This window comes from Orbicella faveolata, unplaced genomic scaffold (genome assembly GCF_042242905.1).
Source record: "Orbicella faveolata isolate gen_17 unplaced genomic scaffold, um_ofav_v1 contig_14, whole genome shotgun sequence".
Classification (NCBI taxonomy): domain Eukaryota; kingdom Metazoa; phylum Cnidaria; class Anthozoa; order Scleractinia; family Merulinidae; genus Orbicella; species Orbicella faveolata.
The window spans coordinates 3,715,758-3,737,803 of NW_028301541.1; the positions used below are offsets into that span (position 1 = coordinate 3,715,758).

Sequence of the window (22,046 nt, forward strand, 5' to 3'; positions counted from 1 at the left end):
GTGAGGGGCCCTCACGAGAAATTAGAGGCTCCCATTCTCACCGACTCGCTTCGCTTGCCGACTGTCGCTTCGTTCGCCGACGGCTTTGTCCGTACCACCAACGACGAGAGCCTGCTCGCAGGCTATAGACATCGGTAGTACCTAAACTTTTGCTGTAAAGATAGGTTTAAAGTATTTCATTCCCCTAACTGAGGTTTTCATTCCACCCACCCCTCCCAGCACGCTTTCATCCTCACCCTCCCCTGCACTCTCCTCTGTCATTGGCGTATTTTAAAAATATGACCCATATTGAGACAATAAGACGGCTCATCCTGGGAAGATAATGAGCATATGACTCAGTATAGCTCCCACGCAGCTGTCCCACTGGCTCGTCAAGCAATCTTTTCGCCCAATCGTTTCGTGATCGCGTGACGAGTAGGAGGCAAAACATGAGATGGGCTTCAGGTGAATCTCGTGAAAACCCGGCCACTTGATCACGAGATTCATTTTCAGAATGTATTTTAAAGTTTCAATGAACGTTTGTCACGAGTTGTGTAACTTTTCATACCATATCATTTGGTAGCATTTCTATGAAATCAAATCAGCTTTCAAAAGCTTTTATTTTACCGTTAACGCGGAACGTATAAGTCCCTGTTTGCGACATTAAGACGATTTTGAACAGCAATGCAAAGGTACAACTTGAATACCGTCTGCTTCCTGTTACATTTGCTTTGGGTTTTCATCGGTTTCGAATCGACATGTACAGCTGTTGTGATCAGAGTTTCAAAAAACACCGGGTATGACAACTCGTCTTGCTTGGTTCGTAACGCAACAACGCCGTGTAAAACGATAACATTCGCTCTGGATGCAATCAAGGACAGCAATGACACAGACTTTATTTTTTCAATCGAGGATCAAGTTTATGACTTAGAGCAACGCGTCAATATCATTCAGACGAGTCCAGACAAAAATATTATTCTGAAATCATATCACCTAACTGGATCTACTATTCATTGCATGAACATCTCTGCAGGATTTGACGTAGGATCACGCCTTTATCCCGCCAATAAAACAAGAAACATCAACTTTGTAAACCTTGAATTCGAAAACTGTGGCCCTCGCTCCGATGCTGCAGTGGTCATATGGAACTCTGTGGAAATAAACTTCACGAACTGCGTGTTTAAAGATAACAAACAGGCTGGGATATGTGGCTTTGACAGCGGGGTTGTAATTGACAGCTGTCATTTCTTGAATAACACACCCAATCATCAGACTAATCCAACCCCCGGTGGAGGCGCGCGTTTCTTTTTTCGTGACGTCGTTTCTCTATCTTTAATAATCCGAAATTCCAAGTTTACATCAAATTCTGTCGCAACGAATAATTCAAGAGATTTCGGAGGGCCTGGTGCTGACCGATCCATGTGTAACTGTGCTTATGTATACGGCGGCGGTCTTCTGATCATGTTTCTACACAATGCCAGTGGCTGCCGAGTAGTGATACAAGACACCATTTTTTCAAACAATTCGGCAACATTTGGAGGAGGTGTTTATTTTTCTGACTCAAACATGACGTCACGAAACAATGTCTCCATAACCAACTCAACATTTTCAAGGAACATGGCTGTGCAAGCGGGAGGAGGATTAATGTTCGCCCGCTGGGACAGTGCGTCAAGTATCACCACCTTCTTCAAAAACTGCACAGTCAGCGAAAACCAGTCTAAGAGAGGCGCCGGGATGAATGTCTTCTTAATGAACAACAATGAAAAATCAACCGACTCTGTGTTACGCTTTGACACTGTTGTGATTAGTAACAACTTTGGTAATGCAAGTACGGCTATTCGCTTCACGACGGCTCTACCATACGCCAGACGGATAGATGTGACCCCGGAGTTTATCAATTGCACCATAGCAGACCATAAGATGTCAAGTTTCGCGCGCACCAGCCCTTTCACCTGTCAACGGGTTAATGTGATGTTTAGAGGAAGAAATGTTTTTATGCGCAACAACGGAGGTGGTGCCGCCGGGTTTCAGGATTGTGTTATAAACGTTCAAGAACAGTTGGTTTTTACCAACAACACTGGTTCGAGTGGAGGCGCAGTGCGTTTGGAATCAAGTCAGATTATTCTTTACCCTGACAGTGAGCTGATGTTCTTTGGAAATAAAGCGAGGGGTCTGGGTGGAGCCATTTGTGTGTTTGAGCACACGATGAACGAGCTAATACAAAGGTACAATCCCAACTGTTTTTTGGCATACAGCGAAGCAAACTTGCCACCATCCAAATGGAAGGTAAGAGTTACTGGTGGACTGTATTAGTCCCTTCCATAACTAAGTCATCAAAGTCGTTTTATCGTCGTATTTGACGTGGGAACCTGCCACACTTCTTCATGTAGTGGACAAATGTTGAAATTATTTGGCGTAATGTTACAAAGAAAAAATGGATAATATTTTTGCAACAATAAGTCGCAGTGCCACGCAAAACAATGTCGGTATAAACAGACTTTGCAGTTCGGTCTTTCCTCTCAATATTGCGCCAGTTTTTTTCCTTTGTTCTGCCTTTGGTGAGTTCAGTTTCCCATAGAGCACTGCCTTAGCCTCGCTAACGTGCAGTGTCCAGTTGCCTCCTTAGGTATTTGTTCTGCCATTCCATGTTAGCGCTAGTATTCTAGCAATACCATTCATGCAACGGTTTCTCTTGGGATACCATGCACGACGACGGCGGCGGCGGCGGCCATACTCCAACTAATACCCCTAAAAGGTCGATCGAAGCATACAATCTTGGTTTACAGCGTACATCTTAGATATCGGACATCTATGTTATGGTTGATTGGCATTTGACAAAACAAGGTATCCGCTGACCAGCATCACGTGACTATATACACCTTATTCCAAAATGGCGACCAATTTATTATTCTTTTGTCTGCATGTTAATCAGCCCTCTTTGCCTTACTTTCACTTTAAAATTCTTTTGTATTTTGTACATGTTGACGAGGCAAAGAGGGCTAATTACCATGTAAACAAAAGAATAATAAACTGGCTGCCATTTGGGAATAAGGTGTATGGTGGGCTCAAGTTTAGAGCACATAGAAGACACTTGTTTTTTAAGTTGACCGCTGCCCAGGTACTGGTGTTTCGATTGGATCGCAGGCTCGAGCCAGACTATTTTATTGTAATCAGGAGCTCCGCTTTTAGGCATGGCAACATCTATGTATTAACTCCCTGACTGGCTCTATTTTCCATGGCATGGGAAAAATTTTAGAATTCGCTCAATCGTACTCGCCGTAAAATTGTCATAGCGACAATTTGTAATACAGTTACTATTGATCCAGACGTCTGTTGAAATGGCTTATTTTCAGGCCGTTGCAAGGACCTTTAGTTGCATTTACGGATTCAAAAAAGTGATCACACGATGACGAATTTCATGATCGTGTGTTGAGTGAATCTCCTGCCGTCGGGGAAGATGCTTCACAGTTTGTCTGCAAGTTTGTTGAGTTTCGCACTTTCTAGCAAGATCAATTTAAGTTATATTGCAGAGAAGAGTTCGACACGAAAGGTGCAAAATCCATCGCATGGAAACTTGCTACTTTTGAAAAATTTGCAACAGCTGTGCTGCAAACTGTGGCCAAAAGATGTTTGTCATCACGTGATCACTTTTTTTGAAACCACGGTTAAAACCAACGGTGCCTGAAAAAAGCCATTTCAGCAGACGTCTGGGATCAACAGCACAACCCTAAAACATTCCTTCCATTTATACATGCACGATTCCAGTATTTTACAACCGTAAATATTTTTATTTTTCAGACCAACATATCCTTCATCGAGAATATCAGTATGCTGAGAGGAGCCGCAATTTATGTGTCATCTCTTCAGAGTTGTGTGTGGACAGAGGAGTTTCCTTATTATAACTACAGTGAAGCTCTTCGCTGGTCCAGTAATTTTGTGTACAGGAACAACTTTTTGTCTATGGAAGCTAACAATGGATCAGAGTACGATATTGCCACGGACACCAAAGATTTTCACTTATACTCTACAAGAGATAATTCTACTGTAAAGGTATGGCCTTGGAAGCTTCCGTCAGTTCTCTTTATTAGTTTGGTCGTCTAACATTCTAATATCCACTTTCTTTTCTTTCGTTTTTACATTCACAGATGCGTTCTGATCTCTTCTTCGTTCGTTCAAACCTCGTTTATATGGCCTTTCCCTTCACCAAAGTAGGGGAGAAGGCCATGGGAACGAGGCTGCGTTCTCCTCTCTCTCGTTTCGTCATTCACTTTTTCTCATCTTTTTCGTTTGTTGATAAGGATCCATTCGTTCGTTACCTGCTTTGTTTCCTTGCTTTCTCTGTTCGTTGGTTCATTCGTTCGCTCGTCCTTCTGTTCTTTCACTCTACCAGTCTATCTATCTATCTATCTGCCGGCCTCTCTGTCTGTTTGTCTGTCTGTCTACCTGTTTGTCTGTCTGTCTCACTGTCTGTCCGCCTGCTGTCGTTGTTAGTTCGTTCTTTCGTTCATTTGTTTCATCCTTATTATAATCACAGCAGGAGCCTCCGGAATCACAGTAAAGCTCTTCGCTCCCAGGAATTTTGTACAGAAGAACAACTCGCTTATTTTTTATGGTGTTACGGAAGCGGCTTTGTGTTGATCTGAGTACGACATTGCCATTCACACCCGTCTACAAATAGAAGTGATCATAGTATGACGGCATGGCCCTTCAAGTTTTTTTCAGTTTTTTTTTTTTAAGTTATATCTCTAAGTTCTTCGTTGTGACTACAACCCTAGCATATATGCTAACAAAATCACCTAAACATGGCTTCTTTTGTGGTCTCTATTATAACTCTGTTACAGCTCGCTCCTGGCCAAACCTTTCCTCTAAATCTGCTCGCTGTTGATGAACTAGGACACCTCACTACCACCCTTGCTTTCCTATCAGAAGCTGACAACGTAAAAAGAACCTCGAAGCTCCAGCTACTACACATGAATTATTTGCTTAAGCATAACAGTTCAAATACTGTTCAGTTTTCTTTCTACGCTCCTGAGAAATTATACAACGAGATACACCACAGAAAAGACAAGGAAAAGCGCAAGATTCAGATTAGCGATATCTTGTCTACGTTGGAGAACCAGTTTTTCTTTGAACTAGAGCTACAGGAGTGTCGTCCAGGTTTTCATTACTCCCCGGAAAGCAAAGTTTGCGAATGCAATAAACAGCCTGGCATTTTGAGGTAGGGATCTCGGGAGGGGGAATTCCCAGATAAAGAGTACGGGAATCGTCGTGCCATTTAGACTTAAACAAGAGGGTTTGGTGCCTCTAAGAGTGTTCAACCTCAAGTCCCACGGCAGAAGCTTTCGCGGTGCCTTTAAGGGTTTCTTTTTCAAATTTGCGACGAACACCCCTGTGCTTTCTGTGTGGGATTCCTTCCCCGGGGTAGGGATCTTAGCTTAGTGATTACCGAAACTCAGAGCAAGTCAAACTGAGTTGCGTCTTGCCATGGGGCCAATTAAATTTCCGTGCAATATCCTCTCCCACCTTTCCAATCCACGCCCAGTCTCCTAGAAATCCATGCAAGGCCGGCATATTTACTCATAGCATAAAGTAATGCGCTAGAAATAGATTAGTAATGATAATAATAATAATAATAATAATAATAATAATAATAATAATAATAATAATAATAATAATACACATGAAAAAATTACTCGATTCTGATTGGCTAAGAGCAGTGCAGTTCAAGTGTAACACCAGCGCAAAAAGTGTAACATCAGTGCAAAAAGTGTAACACCAGTGCAAATTACACATCGAAATTCTGGATTATGATTGACTGAAAGAAAATAGGAACTTTTCCAGGAAAATGATATCACGTAAAATGATGACGAAAATTTTGTGCTGAAACTTTGAAAAATGTTTTCTCAAATGAGAAAAAATGGCTTCAAGAAAGATCTTCCAGCACTTCCTCCGCGTGAATTTTTTCATGTTTATATTATTAATAAGTAATCATACGGTTTTTCTCGTTCAATTTGGAGTTAATTTGCACTTGTGAGTTTTTCAAAAAGCTGAAATTACACTCGCCGAAGCGGCTCGTCCAATTTCAGCTTTTTGAAAAACTCGCTCGTGCAAATTAATTCCAAATTGAACTCGAAACCGTATGATTGCCTATACTAATTATTATTATTATTATTATTATTATTATTATTATTATTATTATTATTATTATTATTATTATTATTAGCTGTCAAAACTCGTACAAAGCGTCCGGGTTATTTTGTCCATATTTTCCATATGAAACATACGGTTAAAAACTCGACATCTCACGTGAACTGAATTGCGCAATCTGATTAGTTATACAGGCTCAATTACCGGTCGCTGTTCCGGGGAGGAGCCGACGATCCTCTACGCGGCCGGACCCGAGACAGCGGCAAAAAACGAGCCTAACAACTAGGCTATATTTATCCGTCTGGGCCGCTCACATTTTCACCTCGACGTGGGCGAGTTATTCTTTAACAATCTTGTCATGGGAGTAAAATGATAATCAATTCAACTTGTTCGCTCCAGATGTAGGCTACATGACCTCGACTTTGTTTTGGTAGACATGAACAAAACACCATTAAAATCGGTCGTTTCTACATAAGGGGCTCGCCTTGGTCAAAGGCAACTAACTGCATCTGCTCTCGCACATGTCGTTCCATCTTAAGGTTACCGTGTACCTTGAGAGGTGTCCCACGTCCAAGCGATGCAGCGCGTCCGGTTTAAACTGTAGATACCCAAACCCCTAAATCAAATAAATGCTTTTCACATTTAGAGGTCGTAACGAATTCGACAATTCATTTTATTCCAAAGTTCTCGATGATGTGTGCTAGCCAGTTCTATAAGCTTTGATTTGGGTTTAGGTATTTACAGTTTAAACTTGACGCGCTACACCGCTTGGACGCGAGACACCTCAAAAAGGTATACGGTAACCTTAAATGTTTGTTCTTAACACAACAGCTGTAGAAATGATGGAATTCTCTACCTGGAGGAAGGGTACTGGGCTGGCATCACAAGCGACGGTACCTTGGTCACATACACCTGTCCATATGAATACTGTAATTGTACTCGTGCACCCGGTAACTTACGAGGGTGTTTATTTGACCCAGACAACAGTGATGGACAGTGTTCTAAAAATCGTGAGGGATGGCTATGTGGAAAATGCTCCGGGAGTACCAGTGTTGGGTTAAGGTATCATTGTTAATCTCAACCTTATCTGTAATGACAATCAGCTTTCGCTTAACTGACGGACACCAGGGTAAATGAAAAAGGAACTTAAGCAAGGCTGATAACCTAAAAAATCGATTTTAGGAACAAGAAACTTTAACCACTGTCTAAGTTTCTTGTTTTTGCTCAGTGGTCATACTGACTTAGTTGACTTAGTTGGCCACGAAGAATTTTTTTCAATAGCGTTTGTTAAGACCGAATTCATGGTCAACACCAACTCAATATTACTAATGATCACTTTTACTTTCTTAGGTGGTCTGAGTGCATTGATTGCCCCAAAACCGGATGGCTGTTGCCTGTTGTCATCATTGTTGTGATCTCCATGTGTATTCTAGTCATCTGGCTCAATCCCGGCATATCTAGCGAGTTAAGAGGACCCCTGTTTTTCTTTCAAGTACTCCCCTACATTTTCGATCCCGTCAGCCTCTTAGGAGGACATGTTTTCCTTTCAGCAGATCTCTTCAACTTTGGAGGTCCGTTGATCTATCTCCCTAAGACATGTGTCATAAAAGGAATAAATAACCTTTACGCCATCGCTTTTGGATACGCAAGTCCAGTCCTCGCTCTTTCGATCTTCTTGTTGGCCTACGTGTTAAGCGCCAATTATTGCCTGAAATTTAACTTTCGTCCAAACTCGATGCTGCGGTCATTTTGGCTTCTCCTTGTCTTTATTTACAACTACTTCGTGGAAACGTCCCTTTTCATCTTGTTTTGCCGTAAGGTTGATGATAAACACGTGTTTTTTTATGACGGCACGATAGAATGTTTCCACGGTCAGCATCTACCAATAGCAGTAATCGCTATTCTCGTGCTTGTGTTACTGGCGATCCCTCCGCCAATCATGGTGTTTCTGTTAACCAAAGGCTACTGGAGGGTTGATCCTCAATATGCAAATACACTGAGAAGCGGCTTGCGCCCCGAGTGCTGTTGGTGGTGGACAGTGGACTTGTGTCGTAGACTACTCCTGGTAGCCACTTGTCGCCTCGCGGATGTAGACCGGAAAACAAAAAAGGTAAGGCAAAGAAAATCAGGGACCGGGTTGTTTAAAAAAAAGGGTCAAGACCGCGATTTTGGAGTTGTACATGCAGATGAACCTAGTAAATAGAAATGAATAAACTCATTTATAGACTTGTTCACTTTAAAATACAGTGTGAACTTAATAGTCTGCATACGACCCAAGTGAGCCATTAGGCCGGCGCATATCTCCATATCTCCACTGGATGGGATGCTAGTCCATCGCAGGGCTACCCCTCCAGTATTACGTTCGCTGTTACCCAATTATATACCAGGGTGGAGAGAGGCACTGTGAGAGTAGAGTGTCTTGCCCAAGAACACAACACCATGTCCCCGACCAGGGCTGGAGCCCAGACCGCTCGATCCGGTGGCGAGCGCACTAACCACGAGCTGAGGCCACTACAATGTGAACTTAGATTTCTTATAATCACTGTGTAGGGCTTCAGTGAGGTAACGTTTTTTACTTCGTTTCTTCCCTAGATCCTGATTATCTTCGAGTGCGTTATAATCTTGGCCGTTCATAATTACTGTCACCCTTACTTAAGCGCTCGTGCTAACCTCGCGGAGTCCGTTTATCTGTTGGTTCTGTGCACATTGGCAATCGTGCAAATTACCGAGGATAGGCAAGCTAAATTGGGTGTATTAATAGCAGTTCTGGTGGTCATCTTGGCATTTCACACGCTTGTTGTTTTTATTTATAAAGCTACCCACTTTTTTCGCAATCGTTTTCACTGCGCATGCCTGCGGTCTAACAGATCGAGAAGGCGTCGAGGGTATGACGAAATAGAGAGCACGGCAACCGACTCAAGCCTGTCAATTGAGACCCAAAGACGGAGGAGCAATCTGAACATAATATTTCAACGTCGTTCCCAGGACGTCTCATCTTCCCGCCCTCCCGAAACGAAGTTGACAACATCTGACTCATCCGAGGAAAGCTGGGAACATGCAGGTCAGTGCTAACGAGTAAGCTCCTTACATAGTCTGCTGGCAGCCGGTTTTTTTCTCTGAGGGTCACTTAGAAGGGTGTTTATCCATCGCAAACGCAAAAGGGCGGTATTACCGATGTCGAGTAGGGAAGAAGGCGAGACAAGAAAGGCGAGACGCGCGTACCGAGCCCATGTCTAGTCCCATTCCCCATAAGGCTGAAGTGTCTCGCCTCATAATTCCTGCTAAATTTCGAAAGAAAAACAGACTGCCAGCTTACAAGGCTTAGGTGTCTGTACACCCCCCTGCCCCCTCCCTCTGCCCCCTCCGTGCCTGCCCACCCTACCCGACCCTTACCGCTACGGGCATATAACAATTCCGAAATCAACATTTCGGATCGTAAGGGTTATTGAACATTGTTTTCCTCTACCATTCTATACGCTCCTTATACGCTCCTTAATTAACATTTCTATGACCCGTGTGTATTCGGGTAGTGAATACAACATTTATGCAACTCCTCTCCATATACCCTAGAACACAACACAATGCCCCCCGGCCAGGGCTCAGACTCGGATCCGGAGTCGAACGCACTAACCATGAGGCCACCGCGCCTCTACTTCCTCTCATTTAGCGAGTCTCATTTATTAAACCAAAGATAGAGTGTAGTCGAGTTCTACTGATTTTCATGCCCTGTCTGAAGCTTTCTACTTGGTTTTATTTATTTCCTAGGTTGAGATCAGCACAGTGCGTCAGACTATCCAAAGGTTAATAGCAACAGAAAGTAACCAGAACCGGGAATGGTTGTTGGACATGATAGATAGCTGGCTACTAAGTAGGATAGAATGAAACTTAGACTCAAAACACGCCAAACAACGTTTTTATCCTTCCATATATTAATCATTGTTAGTGCGCTATGATGTTTTAACACGCGCCAAGAAGAATTTTTTATTTATCGTGTCGATAAGCCAGTCCTTTACATTTGCAAATTCGCAATGCGGAAATGCTTTAACTGCTTTGCAATAAATATAGAATATATCGTTCATTAAAACCAGGCGCTCGGTTACTTGGGGAGTGCAAAAAGCAAGAAAATCACTGCACACAAAGACGAGGCCTCCCGTTCTCTTTCCATATGATCACCACGATTGCTACAGAATATAAAACTGCCCGAGACGGCCTGACCGTTCATCCTGTTAAACGTATCATAGCAACGGTCACTACAATCTCTAGAGAGTGGTATCCATATGATCTCAACGACCAGCTGGAATATTTTTTCCAGTGATCCGAAACGCCAGAAATCGTAGATTGTACCAGGTGTTAGTGAGATTCTCGAATTCTCGCGTGAACACTAAATCACTAAGATGATATATACCCCAAATTTATACAGGCCTTGTCCACACTACGCCGGAGAAATTTGAAAACGGAGGTTTCACTCCGAAAACGCATCAAATGTTTTGCGTTCACACTACGCGGAAGAAAGCTGAAAACGCAACAATCACCGGTCATTTTGGATTAGTTGATTGTCGTGACGCCATCGTTTTCGAAAAGGGTCAGTTTTCAAAATGTCTTCTGTCTACACTAAAACAAAAAGACGGCGTTTTGAAATCCCTCCGATTTGAAGAGCATTTTCGAAAAGCTCCATTTTCGTGACGGATTAGTGTGAACGGTAGGCTTTACTGTAGAAACAAAGCTGCGTTTTCAAATTTCTCTGGTGTAGTGTGGACGGGACCTCGAAGTTTTTGTAATAGTATGTTCTTTAATGTAAACATCGAATAAGTAATGTTCTACTTCTTTATCAGCGCTCAGTAAAAATATGTTTGTAACTATTGGATCACATCTACTGTTCCCTCATTGCCTCTTTCCTTCGTTTCTGTTGGTTCCTTCTCGTTCTCACTTTGTTAGTTTTGTCTCACCTATTACAATCGTAGGTCTGATTACGGCTAGCCTCCTACTCGGACGTCCGGGGGCTACTCCCTTCGATGGGCTAAATAGGTATGTGCGGCCCCAAAGGGTATGGGTTTTTAGCCGTTTTGGTCCTAAGTAGGGTACCTGTATCGTTTTTGCGATTTTGGTAATAAATAGGGTATGGCTTTTGCCTTCTAGTCTTGATGTGAGTATGTTTTTAAAGAGAAGCTACTTTTTCATCATTATCGAAAAGACCATCAAAAGAAGCCCTTCACAAATTATGCTTAACATTGGTCTGAACTAGGGAACTAATTATAAGGCAGGTCTGAAACAGGGTTATTGATTTAAGGGTCAGGCAATAAATAGGGTACCGAAGTTTTGGTCAGGTCATTAACAGGTTAGGCAAAAACGCAGATTTCGGTCATAAATAGGATAAGGGTTTTGGGAAGTGGGCCGCACACCTCCACCCAATTTTTCTGGCAGTGCCCCTCCCCTCCTCTCTCTCCCCCCGGGCTCAGACGCTCGCTGGGCTTGTCACGCAATCCTCCTCTCCCGCGGGGAAGAAGGAGATTGCGTGACGAGCCTACAGAGCGAAAGCCTAGATGACTGTCACGGCCAAGTGTACCCTCATTTTTCACTCCCTCAATCGGTTAAAATTCTAACTACTGTAATTACCAAAACCGTCCTCACTGTCTTCAGATGTACTAAATATTGTGTTAAAAATGTCTTTGCGCTCTTTCTGCGCCGGGTCAACAGATTTGTCGATAGCTGTGTATGCCATCGATCCATAAGTCCGCCTCTTGGGACACCGCTTCGGACATGCGCACCTGAACTTTCTCTCGAAGAATACCACTGCTTTGTACACAGTCAGGGCGCCTGCGTGAAGCGTAGCTACAATCAACAGCACTGAGCAGACGATGTCTGTAATGCTGTTAGAGTCCTGCAGTACTTGTAGTATGGCTATCACACACAGTATGTAAAGGTACAGAGACTCCACCACATTGACTCGTGTCTTTCTGTATGGTTGGAATATGCTGTGAACTGCCAGGATCAGCGCGCACACTAAGATCGTGATAACCTAAGAGAAATCAAATTTAGTTATATTCCATTTCACATATACGATGTACTTTATGGCTATGAATAAAACCGCAGTTTCGGTTTTTGCCAGTCACGTACTAAATACCTCTCACTAACCAAGTTCGACGTCCTTACTGTAAGTTAAAGACCTAGTTTTTTCCCTTCGATTTATGGACCGTTGCGCTTGGGCCATAAATCGAATGATCCGTAACTTACAGTACGGACCGAGAAGACGAGGTTAGTAAGATATTCATTATACTGTGTGTCTAAAGGGTTCGGCAACGATTTCTATTCACGCTGAACGGCTTCAAATTTCAGACGCATCTCGAAAGCAAAACGAGTCAATTTGAAATCGTTGTTAACTTGTTAGCACGTTTTAATAAAAGATTTAAAGTAAAAGAAAGTTTTAAACTTTCACCTGCTATAAAAGTTACGAACACTTGACGATAAATCATGAAACATTTAGCCAAAAAAAAAAAAACAGATTTACATTTTAAAAGACCGTACAGCACAATACGGCTCGCTAAGTAGACCAATCACAACATGCGTAGTAACTGAGACATATAATAAGTAGTATTACATCTCGTTGCTATAGCAACAAGATGATGTGAAGCTTACAACGAGCAAGTTCTCGCTAAAAGTCTTGCATACAGTTACTGACGTTTGGTAAAACGTTGTGAAGACAACTTTGTGGAACTCACAATCCCCTTATTTGGTTACTTGAAATAGTGCATATTTTTATTCACCATACGTTTAAAGGGAACAACTTGAATTATCTTGAAATATTACGGGAATTGAGGAAAAACACCTTACAAACTGGCAAGACGATGATTGTGATAAAAGAAGAAAGATGGCCAAATTTACCTTGTTTCTTCATTCCTCAACATGCATTCATACTGAGGAGTATCAAGGACGCGTGTCACCTATGATCCTAGTTAACATGAGTCTATCCGAAGCTCAGTGGTTAGTGCGCGAGCGGTGTTTTCGAATCTCGTCTGATACAACAGTTCTTTTTTTCGTTCCGCGCACATGATCAAAAAATACATCATTATCTAGACGATGATGATCGTGACTCCACGAGTACATGAAAGCGAGAAAAGAACGATTTTTATTTCATTCATGAAATACTCACTCGGAGCATTTTTCTTCGTTTTCATAAAGTTATAATGAGCTAAAATCTTGGACATATCAAATGAAAAATTAAGACCACCCATCCCCCATTTCAGTGATAGAAGAAATGGCTCGTTTTCGGTTTAGCGCCAGTTCATCATTGATTCGGGGGGAGGGGTGGTTTTATTTCTTACTTTATTCTGACCAAGATTGTAGTTTTAAGTGAAAATTTTGTGTGCTTATACGAAAACTTGCACAAATGAAATTGTAAATACAACTGCTGTCCTCTTAAGTTAGTTGTAAATGCGAACCTCGCTTTTGGAGAATGTCCCCTCTACTTTAGTGCTCTCCAAAAGTCACAAGATGTCTTAGAAGTATTTTAATCACACAGTCACCATTTAATCACATCAAGTACAATTCTCGAACTGTCCGTAATTCTACTCGATCCTATTCTTGTATTAGCTATCTTAGTTTGGTCACACATGAATTTCCGGTAATTGTTAATTCTTATCTACTGGCTCAGTTTACATCAATGTGAAATCGCCACGCCCTATTTGTCACGCAACATGCTAACAAGACGTTTCCGACACGCTCACCTGTTTCGTAAACCAATGGGGAATGAACGAGTAAGTGGCCATCAGCACTACTCTTCTCAGCATATCCACTGACCACCACCACCGACAGTGTGGGCGCAGACCATTAATCAGCGTGTTAACATACTGTGGATCAACCCTCCAGTAACCTTTGGTCAGGACAAGTACAATAACGGGCAGAGGAACAATCAGGCCAACGAGCACAGAGACGGCCAGAAAAGACATTGCTAAATGCTCCCCTTTGAAACACTCTACATTCCCGTCGTAAAAAAAGACAAGTTTTCCACCAACCCTGGGACAGTGTAACAGCATGAAGGTGGTGACAACGAGATAGTTATAAACAAACAGTGTCATAAGCCAGAACGACTGGAGGCTGGAGTGCTTGCGCAGTTTGAATCTCACGAGATAAAAGTTTGCACTCAGTACGTAAGATATTAGAAAGACTAAAAGGATCACAAAGGGCATCAGGTAACCAATGGCAACCGCATACAAATTGGTCATCCCCTTTATGATGCAAACGTGTAAAAAATATACGAAGGGACTGCCAAAATTCAGTGTGTTGCCAACAAACAATGTTTTCCCGACAACGCTGTTCGGTTCGAAGACAAAGGGGAGTACTTGGAAGAAAAACAGGGGCCCTCGAAGTTCGCTAGACATGCTGGGATTGAGTATGATGATGACGACGCACACTACGACCACGAAGATGACAGCAATGGCGATTATCCAAACACTGCTGTCACATTCCAGACACTCGTCCGATCTAAAAGAGAATTTCAAAATCGATATCAAACAAAGCAGGTAAGGATAAAGTCTACATACGAGCCAAGTGGCTCATCAGCCTGGAGCTTATCCCGGTTTCAGTAGCATGAAGCTACCAGGAGTATTTGTACTCCCCCCCCCCCTCCCCCTGGATAGGATGCTAGTCCATCGCAGGGTTACCCACAACATTAAATTCGCCGGTACCCATTTATACACCTAGGTGGAGAGAGGCACTGTGAGAGTAAAGTGTCTTGCCCAAGAACACAACACAATATCCCTAGCCAGGGCTCGAACCCCGTCCGCTCGCTCCGGAGTCGAGCGCACTGACCATGAGGCCACCGCTCCTCCTAAAATTAATACAGTGGAACCCCGCCTTCCGGTCAACTCGTGAATACAGTCACCTCGTTATTACGACTACTTTTATTTTTGTCCCGGCGAAACGCCCATACATCTTTTAAAGAAAATCCTGTTAAGGTGGCCACTCCGTTAATACGGCTATATATAGCTAACAGCCATACTCTGAAATCCCGACCTGTATATGTTCCTTTTAATAAGGCCACTGGAACCAGTTATGTTCATTGAAGTTTCTATATTTTTATATCTGCATTCCGGATGATTATTAAAGAACAGACCCGGGTTGTTCGAAAGGTGGATAACACCGGATAAATCACTATCCAGCGGATAACGTGGTTCTTTTGTTAACATCCAGCCTTCGAACAACTGCGGCCAGATCTTTAAAAGTGCAATTTTGATAAATCTGTCACGAAAGTCACTAAAAACAGACCAGCCATGAAATTTGACCCTAACCCGTTGATACGGCCATCCCGCTAATACTGCCAAATTTTCATGGCCTGTTGGTGACCCTATTAATGGAGCTCCACTGTAAGTAAAGGAGATAATGCCTGGTTCTCAAACGGTTTGAGGTCGTTCGCTCCCACTGCCCTCATTCCCGTCAGACGCGAGTGACAGGGAGCGACTTCGGAACGGACGAGCGATTTTTCGCACGATGATGGACTTCAGGACTTCATGCCACTACTTGGTTGATTTGTGTGAAAGAAACGTCCTACAAGCAATAGCTGACAGGCATATTTAAAGAATTCTTAAGCTCCAGTTAAGTATTACGAATAGAAGGACTATCACATTTTCAGAAGCAAGTAAAAACGCCCTATTCGGCTTTCACTACGTTACGTGAAGTATGTTATCTTCCGTACGTACACAAAATGCGTTCCCATGCTTAACACACAACTTCCTAGAGGTTTTCAACTAAGTGTCATGGACATAAAACTAAAGTTATCTCTCTGGCCAATGAAAAAGTGGCATAGAAAGTCCAGTGAACCAATCAAAACTCAATGAGTGCGAGACTACGCTCTAACCAGTCAAAATTAAAACCAAAACGAAAACCAAATGTATTTGCTTGGCCAGACTGGTAACTTTGCTCTTAGTTCTATAGAGTAGTTTTCAATTGAGCGTCGTAAAACCAAAACCAAAGTAATCACTTTAGCCAATCACAAAAGACACGGACAATCCAGTGAACCAATCAAAACTCGAAGTTATTACATGTAGCTGACGCAAAGCGCGGGAAAACGTGCGTGAGCGAGTCACGATTGGTTTTGGTTTTAATTCTGATTGGATGAAAAAGCGGCGCGAATTTTTAAACCAATCCTGTCGCGTAGTTGATGCAAAACCAATTACTTTTCGATAAGAAATCACTGTAGGAGTAAATGTTATAAAAAAATATGTTTTGTACCAACCTTAATCCTACAGTGAGCCCGTGTTTACATTTGCCACAGAGTACCCCTGTTCGGTTATGGTCACACTGATCATCAATATGATCTGGGTTGAATATACATCCGGGTAAGTCTCCTTCAGTCACGCAACGACAGTAGTTTGGTGGACAGTAGTACGTTACCAAGCGACCATTGACTTCTCCTCCCCAGTGCCCCTCCTTCAAATACACTGTTCGCGCATTTTCATTACATCTGTGAGTAGAGGGAATAACATAGTTAATCAAAGAATTATACTGCTGGGAAGCTAAAGGTACATGATGTGCCACCAAAATCTCAAAACGAGCACTAAAAGAAATGTATGGAAATCGGTAAGGAGAATTTATGCTTTGAGCTTAGGAATAAGGCGTCACCTTAACACTCCCTCGATCTTTTTATCACAGATACATTTTGTGTTTTCAAACTTGAATCCTGGTCGGCACGGAATGGCGGTGATTTTAAACGAGTATCTGTTCTTCAGTGTGGAGAACACATCCTCCAGCTGAAAGTGATGGACGGTGTTGTTCTTGATCTCTTTGTACAGAGTTTCATTTGCCAGGCGGTACGTGAAGGGGAAAGACTGATTTGTGACAGGCGATAACAAGTGCATGATGTTATCTAGGCGAAGTTTGGGGGTTCCGTCAGACACACCCACTTCGGTCAAAGTCGCGATGGTGAATATTGTGTGGTTGAGTTCATCGTAACCTTGGATGTTGAGCGAGATATCTTCACCAGGCGAGACCTGCAAGCAGAGGGAAAAGAAAAGTGTCTTAACTACAATATTAAAACCTTTGACGCAAGCAAATGTCTCGCGCGCATAACACGATTTTCAAAATTTCTTGGGTCAAGTGCGCTAAGAGAGATTTCTATCACCCTGTCTCTTAAAACAGAGGAGGAGGAAGGCAGGAGGTGGGCGAATTAACACGAATACGCTTCATAGTGAAATTGTTAACAATGTTATCAGTATCCGAAGAGGTTTGTATGGGATTTTAGTTTCCACCCAACAGTAAACGATAGCGCGTTTTCGCTAATTAAAACAAGGCTTTCTCTACCACCAGTGATAGAAATGATGAATCACTGATTTTCAGCTTACCCATGTACCAAAAGTAATTATATTAAATCCCACCTTTAACTTAACTAAATCCCGTTTTCTGTCTATCTCAAGGCAAGCTCCACCCCCACCCCCACCCATTTCCAAAGAGGCGTCTGAGTCAACATCTCCATCATCTTTCGTCAAGGACAGGTAATTTAGGTATGGCTTTAGAACTATGTCATTTACTTCTTATCTGAGCTCTTTTGAATATTGTTGTTAACTTACAAAGCTCTGAATGGGCTGGCCCCCGATTACATTAGAGACCTACTGCGATTTAATATTTCTGGTCGCACACTAAGATCTTCAAAGAACAGGTTGCTTGATGAGCTTAGAGCAAATCTTAAAACGTATGGTGAAAGGGCTTTTTCCGTGGCGGCACCAAGGCTCTGGAACAAACTACCCCTCCAGATCAGACTTTCATCATCAGAGGCAGTTTTTAAGGCTAATCTTAAGACTTATCTTTTTAAGCGTGCATTTGATTTGTAGGTTTTTACTTTTTATTTGCAGTCTAATTGTATTATATAGCGTATTTAATTCTTAGGATTTTAACTTTTAGGATTTAGGATTTTTGGTTTTTAAAGGATTAGGATTTTAATTTTAGGATTTTAAACTTAGGATTTTCATTTTAAAGTATTGTAAAGCGCCATGGACAATTAATGGAAAAAGGCGCTATATAAATGTATATTTATTTTATTTATTTACTTATTTATTTTGTATTAAAGGACAACCTCGTTCCCAGGGTCTTCTCTCTACCTCGAGGCAGAGCGAGGACCCTGGGAACGAGTTTGGTTACCCACCATTATTTCTGTGTCATTGTGTCCCTCGTATTCAAAGTGGTGTGTATCAGTTGCTATGTCGTATTCTGGTCCCTGTAACGGCTTGAATGTCTTAGCAGGGTGGATAGAGTTGCCGCGATACTCAAATGCATTATTCCAGCGGACTGCCTTGTGAACACTGTAAAATGGATATTCCTCATACCACAGACATGCGCTCAATGTCGAAATGTAGACGGCAGCACCCTTGACCTTTGCCTGGTTCTGGATAAATGACACCTTAGCCTAGTCGGAAAAAAATATATTTTGGTCACCGTTCGCTAGTTACGCATAAACGCTGTATCGTATTTACAGAAGCTTAACCCTTTGAATACCAAACTTTCGCCAAAAGTACCGTTTTTAACCGTTTAGTCAGGTTTTTTAGCTGTCATGACACTAAATAAGCCTACGTTTTGCTACCATTGTGCCTAGGCCTAGGCCTAGGCCTAGCCTAGTACTACTATCTACTTATCAAGAATATCTGATGACATTTAAATTGATGACGTCACAAGTGGTACAAAGAGCACGACCATTAATTACGCACATATGCGTAGTTGGTATTCAAAGGGTTAATACAATTACATGAAGCCTACGTAGCGAGCGTTCCCAGACGAAGAGCTTTTTCCGAATATTCTGGCCGCGCACAGAGCGAGAGCCACAAATTTCGATGAGGAAGGGGCGAGCCCTCGCTCCGTCGATTTTTTCTCCCGCTCTAATTTGCGCGTGGCCAGAATGCACAAAAAAATCTTCGTATGGGATCGCTTTCCACGCGGGCCAAATTACACGTATTCCGCTTCGAATGCCTTGTTGTGACATGTTCGTCTCTTCTCTAAATGCCGTATTATTTTTAGTCACCGTTCGTAGCTATATTGTATGTATATATTCACTTAAACACTGTCTCGCATTGACAGAAGCTTACTACAGTTACAAGCATTCCGTCAAATGCTCTGTTGTGACATGTTGAGTTTTTGACGAGTCTTCTAGATGTCGTATTATTCTGAGGTCAAGAAGTCATGATGGCTTCTCATCTTCTAGATAAATAATTTGTACGCACTTACACATGCACGTTTGCTTCCAAGCTGTTCTAAGGTAAGAAAGGATTTTTTTTCGAGACTACCGCCTGTATACGCATAGACAGACACCATTGAAAATGGTTCAATGTTGAAATAACATAAAAAAAGGCCGGAAATGTGTAAAATTATATACTATGTTCTGAAAAATTCGACAGGCTAGGGTACACCCAACCCAACGGGCAAGTACCCCCGCCCCTACCCTCCAAATCCCCCAGCCCAATTTCTCTACTTCGTCCTTAGGAACTTACCTTCCATTTAGAAGGAGCTGTCTTGTCTTCGCTGTACGTCACAAAACAGTCTGGATTATACTCGTGAATAAACTCATACCTTGAGCCAGTTAGTACAACAATCGCACCACCAACGCCACTGGCGTAATTTTTGACAAAACGAAGCTCGCTCCCTGGATGCAGAATGATTTGGCTGGAGCTCAAGAACACAGCGCCACCATGAGAGCCCGAGTTCTGGGCGAACTGCAGAGACCCGTTCACAAGTATGCGGCCCTGTACGTACTCCACTGCCCCAGCACCGTGATTCTCCCTGAAAATATTTTTACCCGTGAATTTTACGTTCACCCTTAGACTTGTAAACGGGCTTGTGTACGTGCTGTATGTCGCGCAGTGGTGTTGTATTTTGCAGTCAATAAATTCCGGCATTTCAATGATCGGGATTCCAACGGGAAGTGCTGTATCTAGACGAACGGCGGCGCTGGCTAAACCACCGTTTCCATCGAAGGTAACGTTTTTAAACTGTATCAGCGATTGCGTGATTGTCACGGGGTAGTTAATTAGAAAGATGTTCACGCCGCCACCTCTTCTGGACCAGTTTTCACTGATAACGCAATGCGTGACACTAAACTTAGCAAAGGATGTCGAACCCCCAACAGTAACACTAATTCCGCCACCAGCTTGCGAAGCACTGTTTTTAACGAAGCTAGAGTTCCATACATTCATTGAATTGTCTGTTGCATATTTAGTGGTGGCATAAAAAAATCCGCCACCAAACGTAGCTTCGTTTTCAACGAAATAAGTTCCTTCCACTGAGGCTCTACATGAGCGCGCCTCGCCAATGAAAGCGACGAATAAGCCACCGCCTATAAGGTTCAGCCCAGGGAGACTGAAGGGAGAAGTGAGAGGAATAAAGTTCTCAGAACCATTGACCGTAGCTGAATTAGCTGTAAAGTTTGTGTTTCTAATGACAAGATTTAGATTAACTGCGTGTTCAAACACAAACCCTGCCCCCCCGGAGATGGAGATGGTGTTCGGAGTGATATGACTTTCTAAAACCATAAGCTTCTGCAAATTTGAAGTATTGTTTAAAAAAAGGCATCCCTCCATAGTTACGCCACTGTCGAATGCGTTAATACCAGAGCGATCGTTGTCTTTGAATGCACAGTTTGTGAAGGAGATGTTGTCAGAGTTCCAAATCATTACAACAGCAGCTGATCTTGGAGTAAACTGCTGAAACTCAATGTTCGAAACATGGATGTTATACGCGGCGTCCATTGTTATACTCGACGACTCATTTGCACCGCGTATGACGGTGTAAGAGTTTTCGGCGGATGTTATATAGACGCGCCTATCCTTTCGAGATTGCAAAATCTCAACGTCATTTTGCAAATCGTAGTATCTGTCTTGCATGTGAAATTTGAAGACGGTTTCCTCGCTAAACTCGGCATCGTTTAGGACTTGCAATGCGTAACGGAGAGATGCACAAGGAATGCTTATATTTGACGATCGCAGGCAAGTTGCTCGATCGACGCCGTCCTTTTGGGAGACAAGAACCTTCACTGAAGAAGCACCAGAAGCCAACAGTGCTAGTAAGACACACAGGAACATGGTAAAGATTCTTGAGTTGTCGAAGATTACTTCTTTCTTCCTTTCGCTTCTTGCCTCTAGTCCTGTTCAGTGATGATTTTGGAAGTTTATGCGAAGTTATATCATTAATCTAAGTGATTCCGTGTGTGAAGTTACGAAATCTATGGCGTTCTGGAGTCTTCGGTCTTTCTCTGATTATTCCTGTCTTGTATCTTTTACTTGTTCGAGAGCGTCACGCAATGGCGGGCGTACAGGTCAGCATTGTTTTATTTGCTTCTACGAAGAATAGGTGTTGACAGCTCATCGGCAGTTTTGAAGGCGCTGTTAGTCATGTGCTCTGTTGTCCCATGACTCCTATTCCGTAGAAAGCTGTCATAATACATTACAAATAAACACCTATACACACTATTTTTACTATTCGTAGAAAAATAATTTGATAAATATTCGGCCGTAGTAAATAAAAGGTTCAGGTCGGAGGTTCAGACGGTTCTAGAAAACAATGAGAGAAAACTGAATTATTAGAAAGGTCTTTTACAACCTTTCCAACTGAATCAAACTCTGAACGTGCTTAACGGATGACATGTAAGTATTTTAAAGGAGTTACTCAATCTAAGATCATAGAAAAGGGAAACGGAGGCCTTGTTGTTGGCACGTGAACGGGGTATCATTTTTCATAGTTACCTTTTCTGTCTAAAATGGTAATAAAACAGAAAGGGTGTGGCCTCGTAGTTGGGTACCCCTCCCCCTCCCCAGGTACCCTGCAAAAAAATGTTTCTAGCCAGTCTTCACTGGAGATCGATAGACTATTTTAGAAGGATACAAGGACCTCTCTCGTATTGATCGCTGGCTTTTCAAGTCTTCTCCATGATCGCTTCATGAATAATTGTG

At 42.5% G+C, this 22,046-nt stretch overlaps 2 protein-coding genes across 3 annotated transcripts; one reads left to right on the top strand and one right to left on the bottom strand.

The window, feature by feature from the left end:
• Positions 1 to 518: 518 nt before the first annotated feature.
• LOC110050373 (uncharacterized) lies at positions 519 to 10,995 on the top strand. Of its 2 annotated transcripts, XM_089286193.1 has the most exons (7): positions 519 to 2,265; positions 3,778 to 4,029; positions 4,821 to 5,197; positions 6,958 to 7,188; positions 7,477 to 8,236; positions 8,719 to 9,187; positions 9,892 to 10,995. In XM_089286193.1, the coding sequence occupies exons 1-7, from the start codon at positions 664 to 666 to the stop codon at positions 9,894 to 9,896; spliced, it is 3,696 nt and encodes a 1,231-aa protein (XP_089142319.1). In that variant the 5' UTR covers positions 519 to 663; the 3' UTR covers positions 9,897 to 10,995. The 2 variants fall into 2 exon arrangements, with proteins under 2 accessions (XP_089142319.1, XP_089142318.1); XM_089286192.1 differs by lacking the exon at positions 9,892 to 10,995 and having other exon boundaries at positions 8,719 to 9,198.
• LOC110050368 (uncharacterized) lies at positions 9,775 to 21,529 on the bottom strand. Its single transcript, XM_020756286.2, has 6 exons — positions 19,593 to 21,529; positions 18,257 to 18,517; positions 16,741 to 17,108; positions 16,355 to 16,582; positions 13,848 to 14,604; positions 9,775 to 12,142 (listed from the first exon to the last, which is right to left on the bottom strand). Exons 1-6 carry the CDS (start codon positions 21,177 to 21,179, stop codon positions 11,723 to 11,725), a joined length of 3,621 nt encoding a protein of 1,206 aa, XP_020611945.2. The 5' UTR covers positions 21,180 to 21,529; the 3' UTR covers positions 9,775 to 11,722.
• Between the last annotated feature and the right edge of the window lie 517 nt (positions 21,530 to 22,046).

Coding starts and splice junctions, on each gene's coding strand:
- LOC110050373 (XM_089286192.1), top strand. CDS start 664: ATGCAAAGGTACAACTTGAATACCGTCTGCTTCCTGTTACATTTGCTT. Junction 4,030..4,820: donor GAGATAATTCTACTGTAAAG/GTATGGCCTTGG, acceptor ACTCTGTTACAG/CTCGCTCCTGGCCAAACCTT. Junction 7,189..7,476: donor AGTACCAGTGTTGGGTTAAG/GTATCATTGTTA, acceptor TTACTTTCTTAG/GTGGTCTGAGTGCATTGATT.
- LOC110050368 (XM_020756286.2), bottom strand. CDS start 21,179: ATGTTCCTGTGTGTCTTACTAGCACTGTTGGCTTCTGGTGCTTCTTCA. Junction 18,518..19,592: donor CAGCTCCTTCTAAATGGAAG/GTAAGTTCCTAA, acceptor TTTTCCGACTAG/GCTAAGGTGTCATTTATCCA. Junction 17,109..18,256: donor ACAATGACACAGAAATAATG/GTGGGTAACCAA, acceptor CTCTGCTTGCAG/GTCTCGCCTGGTGAAGATAT.